The following is an 8,432-nucleotide window of genomic DNA, read 5'->3' as shown; positions in this document are numbered from 1 at the left end:
GGTCCTCATACGACAGACTGCTCAAAATATATACATATAAACCACCAACACCAACAGCACCACCGCCCAATGCAGCCAAATACCCAGCCGAGTGAGATTGAGAATCTTCACTACCCAATGGAAATTGAAAATCTACAGGCTCCATATACAAGGTTTGAGAGAGATGTGAGCCTAGGAAGTGGTAAAGGGAATGATTTGCCTTCAATTGAAATAGCTTTCAAGGAGAAGGCAATTCCCACATGGAGGAATCAGTTGACTATAAGAGCTTTTGTTGTGAGCATTGTTTTGGGTACTTTGTTCACTGCCTTGGCGATGAAGCAAAGTTTGTATAGCGGAACATTTAATCCTATAAACATGTATGCTGGGATCGTAGGGTTCTCCTGCATCAAAACTTGGATCATGATCATTGACAAATGTGGGATTTTAGGTCCACCTCTCACTAGGCAAGAGAATACCTTGATTCAAGCTACAGTCCTTGGAATCACTGGTGTAACTTCTTCTGGTACGTATGTTCAATTTTCAAGCAATGGAACACTTAAGAGATACTATTATTTGTACATTGCTAGTTTGATATGTGTGTATGTTATGGTTGATTTTGTTAAAAATGAATTTTGATAAGTTATTTGAACACACAGGGGGCTTGTCAAGCTTCATTTCTGGAATGTCCCTTACTGCTGCAAAGCAAAGGGATCCACCAATTGTTGATAAGCTGAACGTTAAGAACCCAAGTGTTGGCTGGCTTTTCGCCTTTTATCTTGCCACATCTTTAGTGGGCCTCTTCTTTATGGCGCCTTTTCGAAAGGTAGGTCATACAAACTAATTAATTCTTTTCTCTTTTTTTGATTATAAACTAACTATTCTTTCGAGGAGATCATATTACAATCTGTTTTATTTTTATTTTTTTGCAATTTCAGTCAATAATAAATAAAAGAAAAATGTCACGTCTACAATATTCTCACAACAAATTTTAAATAATCGATTGTCACTAGCCATTAATGAATAAAAACAAAAAATAAAAAATAAAAAACAATTTTAGAGATTGGTTCAAATTAGAACCAATAACAATTTTTTATCTAAGATTTGTTATAAAAGTATTATACTTCTCTAAATCAAAACTAATTATAGATTCATATTATTTGTTAGAAATTTATTTTAGATACACAAAGTAATATTCGGCCTCTCTCGAAATCAATCTCTATAATTTCGACGATTTTTCTTAGACCCCACAAAACAGGAGTTTTCTACATTTGGTATGCATTTTTTTTTCAAAAATTGTGTGTATATTAGCAATTTTAAAACTTAAAATTTATTTTATATTCTCTATCTCCTTTTCTTTTCCTATTACTACAAATTTACTGACCTTTGACTATCATCAATGTATTTACTTTATTAATTTAACCATATCTGAACTTAGGGTGTGTTTGGTTAAGACCATTTAAGATTTCATTTTTGTGAGTATTATTTGTTGGTTTTCAGGTTATCATCGTAGACTATAAATGGTTGTTCCCTAGTGGGCAGTCAATTGGTTACCTTATCAACAGCATCCAAGCTCCTCTCAAGACCAAGTTCGCAAGGTATTGCTACCTCTCTCTCTCTCTCTCTCTCTCTCTCTCTCTCTCTCTCACACACACACACACGCAGGTAATATATTTTATGCATAAAAGGGTTCTCATTGTTTCTGTACTAATTGAATTGTAGGAAACAAGTGACAACATTTGGCAAGTTCTTCTCCTTTAGCTTCATTTGGAGTGGTGTCATGTGGCTCTTTACTGGAGGGAGATTCTGTGGCTTTAGTTTCTTTCCCTTATTTGGTTTCAAAGCAACAGAAGCCGGGTACGTAAAAAGTTGATGCCGTGATATTATTAATGTCTTCTTTACTCTTCATTGCTTCTTCCATGATAAACCAGTTTATACTGAGTGTCAACAATGGACACTTTTTTATTTATTTTTATAACTCATGATATATGCATGGCTAATATGTATATTACTCTTTTTGTTGGCAATAACATGCAGCTTCTATTGGGATTGGGCGGGTACATATGTTGGAGTTGGCATGATGTGCCCATACATCACAACCATATCAGTATTGATTGGAGCAATATTTGGATACACCTTCATGTTTCCTGAGTTACAAAAGAAAAGTGGAAAGTGGTATACTAATGAAGTCAGTCGAGATAGCTTCCATGGCTACTCTGCTTACAAAGTAATGTCTTGCTCAATTCATACAACTTTCTATATATATATATATATATATATAATTGTACTGCATATGCCATGCAAGCTTCATTCCTTCTTATATATTTATCGATTTGGAGACTGAAACATTTGTGTGTGTGTGTGTGTGTGTAGACCTTCATTGCTTCATCGATGATTCTTGGGGATAGCTTCTACCAAATCTTGAAACTTATTGTCATTGGATTGTACCGCAAACTCCAGGAAAAAGACACTATTGCTGCTCTTCCACTTGCTGATCCACATTCCACTGCCGGAAGCTCAGCTTTGGATATTGATGAGCAGTTCAGGACCCAAAACTTCCTCAAGGACAAAATTTCAACAAAATATTCTTTGGCTGGCTGTGCTGCACTGATGCTTGTTTCCATAATAGTTCTTCCAATAATCTTTCCTCAGGTCAAATGGTACTACGTTGTGGTCATGTACATATTGTGTCCACTTTTTGCTTTCAGTATGACACATGCACAAGGGGCTACTGACATGTACATAAGTGCCGGTTTGGGTAAGATAGGCGTTTTCATCTTTGGTGCCTGGGCTGGAGTCTCTCGAGGTGGTGTTGTTGTTGCTCTAGTTGCCAATGGGGTCATAGGAAACTTTGTTGCCTCTGCTTCTGATCTAATGGTAGACTTCAAAACTGGCTACTTAACTGTGTCTTCCCCAAAGTCTATCCTCATTGGCAGATTCATTGGGACTGCAGTTGGTTGCTTTGTCACTCCTTTAATCTTTTGGTACTTCCAGGTAAAATATCCTGATTTGGGGTTCAATTCTTCAACTTATCCTATACCTTTTGGTGTCATTAGTAGAGAGGCTGCATCAGATGCTCTTCAAGGAGCTTCAGGCTTGCCAAAGTACTGCCTTCTTTTTTGCTTTAGCGCCTTTGCTCTAGGCATCATCTTCAACATAATCAGAGATGTTTCGCCAAATAAATGGGGGAGATTTGTTCCCATTCCATTGATAATGGCCATACCACTCACCACCGGAGGTTTTCTGGCTGTTGATCTCTGTCTGGGGTGCTTGATAGCTTTGATCTGGAGGTTTAAGAATAAGTCTCAGGCTGATGTTTTTATACCCATAGTTGGTTCTGGTTTGATTTGTGGAGATGGGCTCTGTACTTTGCTGCTTTCAATAATTAGTTTGATTAATTGGAAGGCACCAGCATGTGTACAGTTTCTTAGGAGACAACTGGCAGGGTAACAGAAGAATAGAGCTTGATAAAAGTAACTTGGTCCCAGTTTTTTCAGAATCAGTCATGTACCTACATTACACATGAAGATTTTTGTTTTGTTTTGTTTTGTTTTTCTCTTCCTTTTTGACTGCTATTTGTTTTGTTTTGTTTTTGGTTTTTCATTTGTTCAGTCGTACCATACTAGTAATTATGTACCTAAAAGCCATGTGCATTAAGATTTGCTAATCTGAGTGTCTAAGGCTAACTTCTATACAATTCTCCTGGTTTGAGCAAACCCCAGCACATTTATTCTGTAGTTCAGTAACATGATAATCCATATAGTATAGAAACTGTTAACTTATTTAAAAAGATTAGATATTGATTGTAAGCAGTCAAGTTTCACTCTTACATGTCATGTCTCTTGTAAAAATTAATCAATTGCATCCTTTCTTATTTTAAATAAGTTAATGCCTTTTAATCAGAATTGTATGTCAGCTGGCAATTATTGAAAATTTCACTTCAAGGTATAATAAGTTAATAACTTATATGATTAAACTTACCACTGCCAAAAGATAACTACATGATAGGATTGATATTCCAATAGGTAAAAAAGAAAAAACAAACTGATAAGAAAATAAAGAAATTTTTTTTTTTCTAATTCAAGCCTTTTGAACTGAAAAGCTAAGAATGAAGTCCTTGATTTCATTGTTAGCAGCCCTATCAAGGGCAGTCCGTCCATCTGCATCCTTGACAGTGTAACTAGCTCCAGCTCTTAGCAACTCTTCAATTTTTGGCTTGTCACCTTCTGATGCAGCCATTAACAATAAGATGTCTACAGGGTGGATATTTTGGTTTAAAAGAGCATCCATCTTATCATATGAACCCTCAACAGCAAGCATGCCCATGTAGTTAAAATACTGTAAGGCAGAATAATGTCAGCAATAAATTTCTCAGTGTAGTTATATTTGAGACAAATGTCCTTGACTACATAAAATTATGATTAATCAACATTCAGATTACTTAATTTAAACAGATATATGTTCTACATGACACTTTCAGGTCATGTTTGTTTTTCTGGTATATGAAAAAAGTAATTTTATTAACAGTAATGAAGATACATCTGTAAGTACGGTTACATTTGATTTTGAGAAGTCTTGAGAATTAACCACAAAGAAACTTAGAATCTCAGGCTTGCTAGCCATCCTAACCAAAAAAGTCCTTCAACAGAACTTCTTGAATCTATTTAGAAGTTTATGGATGAAAAGCTCTGTTCCAACGATATATTTTCTAAGACATTTTTGTATTTATTTGTTCTAAATCATAGAAACACACATTTATTTTAAACTATGGAGCACTTTGCTTCGCACAAACGATTATATAATACTTAGACAGATGACCAAACACAGACATGATTGAATTACTTTGAAACTTCCTTTCAACTTCCACTATATAATACACACATGCCCACTCATACCCACACCAGAAACTGTAAAACTTCAGCCTGCCCCCTCGAAACTTAAACTAAAGTTTTTTGCCACCTAAAATAAATTCAGTGTTATCTTTTCTTTTGGTGGGCAAGGGATGAAGGGGAATATATTGAGTTCAAAAATAAGTACTCACTCTGTCAAAGAGAATTGTAGAAATGACCTGCAGCAACTTCTTATCATAAAAAGTGCTCATTATATTCAGATGTCAATATCTTAACATGACCCTTGACGTCAAATTTTGTTGACTGTTCTCTGTTAGAACTTTGAAGGTCCATAAGGGTTCATATCACACATATAAAATAATTTTCCTGAGTAATGGCACACACTCCAGTAGAAATAGGTACTAGAGGCACAGTCGGATCCCTTATAATGAAAGAAATCGAGTACTTCAGCCAGCTTGAATTAAGCTGCCAAGGTAGCTCACAGAAGCCTCTGTTCCCTATTACAGACAAGGCTTCCTCTAGTAGTCATTCCAGACCCACTTTTGGATCTGTGACAGCAACCCAAAAGAAGAAAAATAAAGGCAGCAGGCTCCTACCAGGCATATGTTCTATGGTGGAAGTTTCAGACAACAATCGACCAATTGGGATTTCTGGTTTCAGTTACAGGAACCTTAAATCTGATCTGAAGAAGTTGTAGGCTTAGATAATGCTCTCAGATAGCTTCAAGAAACCCAACTTCTTGAGACAATTTGTTATACTTATAGGGCTAGCCCATGCTCTATCCTTGTTCCCACATTTTATGTCCACAATTTCAACTATGTTAGATCCTTTCTTTTTACATATAAAATAATTTTTCCTGAGTAATTCTTCTCATTTCCAAAATCTACCCTTTTACTTCCTTGGCGAGAAATCCACATTTTTCATACCAAGCTCCTGGTTCTGTTGGGAATAGAAATATTTCTTAACTGAACAAGTTCTGTCTCTTTTTATAATTGTTTACATTCAATTTCTTAAACAACTGTGAGATGAAGGGACATCAACCACTCTGTACAAGAAGATCCATTTCCCTAATAAACAAGCAGATACACCAAAACTTTAGCACTTGTATTGAGGAGGCCACCTGATATATCCTAGCCAATGCAGATTCTATTCAGATTAGAATTAAACAATCCTACTAAAATAGAGTCTTTATGTTCCATCTTCTGGACACAAATATTAATATACCCCAGATTAAAGGACTAATATAACCACATAACTAATAATTAGAGTAACCCTTTTATCTATTAAGCCCAACTCAACAATCTGAAGTAGAATTACAAAATTAAATTAGATAATTATAACCCATTTATCTCATAATGACTAAACTCACCCTAAGAATAACCTTACCAGCACCAATTTATGCTCATTCCATTTTGTCCAATTTCCACAGAACCCAATTCATTAAAAACCACATTACTTTCACAAACTCTTAACACATATAATTACGTGCTCAAACATAACTACATTAACATAGACAAAGTTATAGTTCAGAGTTAAAAAGAAGAACCTGTTCAACATCATCTCTATCAAAGTCATCACGGGACTGACTGCCATAAATGCCAGCACCTTCAGCATCAACTCCATTTTTACCAAACTTGAACCAGCACTTGGCTCTAGAGCCATTGGAGGGTCCAAGTTTAGAGGGTCTGGCCCACCCCAACCTATGCTGTACACCCAGAAACTTAAGATTGGTTTTTGACAAGGAAGAAGGAGAAGTGGAGGGTTTGAAGGTAAAGGGTAAGTGGGTTGTACATGGTATTGAAGCCATTGCAGAGTTTCGGAGAAGCTGAACTCAGAGAGCACTACTACTTTTATCACACTCCTAGTTCTATCCACTCATGTCTCATGTCTGGCTGAGGAAGAAATAATAGGGTGTATTTGCATTGTTTTCATGTTGTTATGTGAATGTGATCTTTGCCATTCTATTCGTATACTATTTTGACCAATCAAGTGGTTCAGTTTTGTTGACTTTTGTTGATGTCGTTTTAGTAGGTTGTATAGACTAAACGACAAAATGTGGTCAGAAATGTTTTAAATGAAGATGCTGTTAAAGATTGCGTATTCAGAAGAAAACCGCTTCAAGAAGCTGCGGGATTCCTTTTTTCCAATTTTGGGATTTTTTTTTTTTTTGAGAAACCAAACCCAAAGGTCAATTTTATTGCAGAAGAAAAATCAACTATTACAAAAGTCACAAGTGATTAGAGGAGCTATATTTTCAGGAGAGGATTCAATCCAGACCTGGAGCTCACTGCCAAATACAGCTTTCCTGGCAAGAAAATGGACATCTACATTGTCTATGAGTTTGACATAGGAGAAATCACAACACCAAAAACCAGCAGCTAAAACTGAAACATTTTAATCAGATGACCCTACTAGAAAGTGGCGTCATTAAAAAGTGGCGTTTGTGTAGTGGCTCAAGTATGTTAGAATTCTTTTTGATGAGTGAATAATATTAGAATTTTAGATGTAGGTCCATTCCAAATCGTGCTCTTACAAAACTAAAGTAGGTCCAATCTCCTCCTTATTTATTGTAGGTCCATTTTAATGAAAATGGGGTCACATAGTAACAAAACTAAAATTAGTCAGGGAGAAGAATAAAAAGAGATGGGAGGTATTTCTATGAATAGGAAAAGTAAGTTATAAGAGTATATTGACTTTGTTAGAAGGGCCTATATGTTAACAGTGTCATTGTGCCCTTGTTAAGGTAGAATTTTATAATGTAATCAAGCTACTTTTTATAATAAAAAAAAAAAAAAAAGTTACTTTCAATTTAAAATTCATATTTTTATTAGTTTTTGTTATTTCTTAATACAGATGAGACTCTTTCAAAACTTTTTTAATGAGTGCACAAAGATACCCATTAACAAAGAAACCTTTGTTAGCTCAAGTTACTAATTATTAGGTAGCGTTGGGCATATTTGGGAGACCTCAAATGGCATGCTATATGAGTTTTTTTTTTTTTTTTTTTTTTTTTTTTTTTTTTTTTTAAGGATAAAATAAATAAAGAGAAAAAGGAAAAAGAAAGAGGATGTGTGGGTCATCAACAAGAAGTGGCTTAAAAGATTTGTTGGGAGAGTTTAGGGGCATAGACTTTGGTTATGTGGGGTGGCAATTCACTTAGTGGCTTGTTGCAAGAGAATGAAGGGATGGCCAAAAGGCTTGATAGAGTCATATGTAGTGATGAGTGGCGAATGAAGTATCCAAGAACAGAGATAGGCCATCTTGTGGCATCCAAATCAGATCATGCTCCATTTCTGCTTATTTTGATTATGGAGGTGGGAGTGGAAAGAAGTCATTCGAGTTTGAGGGGCTTGGGTATGAAATGGAATCACGGAAGAAGTTTAGAGATAGTATGTGATGCTTGGCAACACCTTATTGGTGGATCCATCCAGAGCTTTTATATTAATGTTGATCTACAAGAAGTGTTTTGAAGGCCCCAATATAAAACTTGCAAATTCTAGAAAAATCTACATTTGGAGCTTTTCTAAAAGTAGAATTCAAGAAAAGTAGAAGAAGGTGACAGGAATTCAAATAATTTTCACCTATCAGCGGCAATCATAAGATGAA

The 8,432-nt window shown here is 35.5% G+C and overlaps 2 protein-coding genes across 2 annotated transcripts; one reads left to right on the top strand and one right to left on the bottom strand.

Annotated features, from left to right (window-relative positions):
- LOC126694676 (probable metal-nicotianamine transporter YSL7) lies at window positions 1-3,692 on the top strand. The gene is made up of 6 exons (XM_050391057.1): window positions 1-502; window positions 636-802; window positions 1,477-1,574; window positions 1,699-1,833; window positions 2,014-2,203; window positions 2,350-3,692. Exons 1-6 carry the CDS (start codon window positions 70-72, stop codon window positions 3,424-3,426), a joined length of 2,100 nt encoding a protein of 699 aa, XP_050247014.1. The 5' UTR covers window positions 1-69; the 3' UTR covers window positions 3,427-3,692.
- Window positions 3,693-3,915: 223 nt separating this feature from the next.
- Window positions 3,916-6,705, bottom strand: LOC126694677 (protein LHCP TRANSLOCATION DEFECT). The gene is made up of 2 exons (XM_050391058.1): window positions 6,373-6,705; window positions 3,916-4,314 (listed from the first exon to the last, which is right to left on the bottom strand). Exons 1-2 carry the CDS (start codon window positions 6,631-6,633, stop codon window positions 4,057-4,059), a joined length of 519 nt encoding a protein of 172 aa, XP_050247015.1. The 5' UTR covers window positions 6,634-6,705; the 3' UTR covers window positions 3,916-4,056.
- Between the last annotated feature and the right edge of the window lie 1,727 nt (window positions 6,706-8,432).

Source organism: Quercus robur, chromosome 8 (genome assembly GCF_932294415.1).
Source record: "Quercus robur chromosome 8, dhQueRobu3.1, whole genome shotgun sequence".
NCBI lineage: Eukaryota > Viridiplantae > Streptophyta > Magnoliopsida > Fagales > Fagaceae > Quercus > Quercus robur.
Note: the sequence above shows the minus strand (reverse complement) of the source record. Positions and strands in the feature narration are given on the sequence as shown.

Coding starts and splice junctions, on each gene's coding strand:
- LOC126694676 (XM_050391057.1), top strand. CDS start 70: ATGCAGCCAAATACCCAGCCGAGTGAGATTGAGAATCTTCACTACCCA. Junction 1,834..2,013: donor TTCAAAGCAACAGAAGCCGG/GTACGTAAAAAG, acceptor AATAACATGCAG/CTTCTATTGGGATTGGGCGG. Junction 2,204..2,349: donor ATGGCTACTCTGCTTACAAA/GTAATGTCTTGC, acceptor GTGTGTGTGTAG/ACCTTCATTGCTTCATCGAT.
- LOC126694677 (XM_050391058.1), bottom strand. CDS start 6,633: ATGGCTTCAATACCATGTACAACCCACTTACCCTTTACCTTCAAACCC. Junction 4,315..6,372: donor ATAGAGATGATGTTGAACAG/GTTCTTCTTTTT, acceptor TCTGCCTTACAG/TATTTTAACTACATGGGCAT.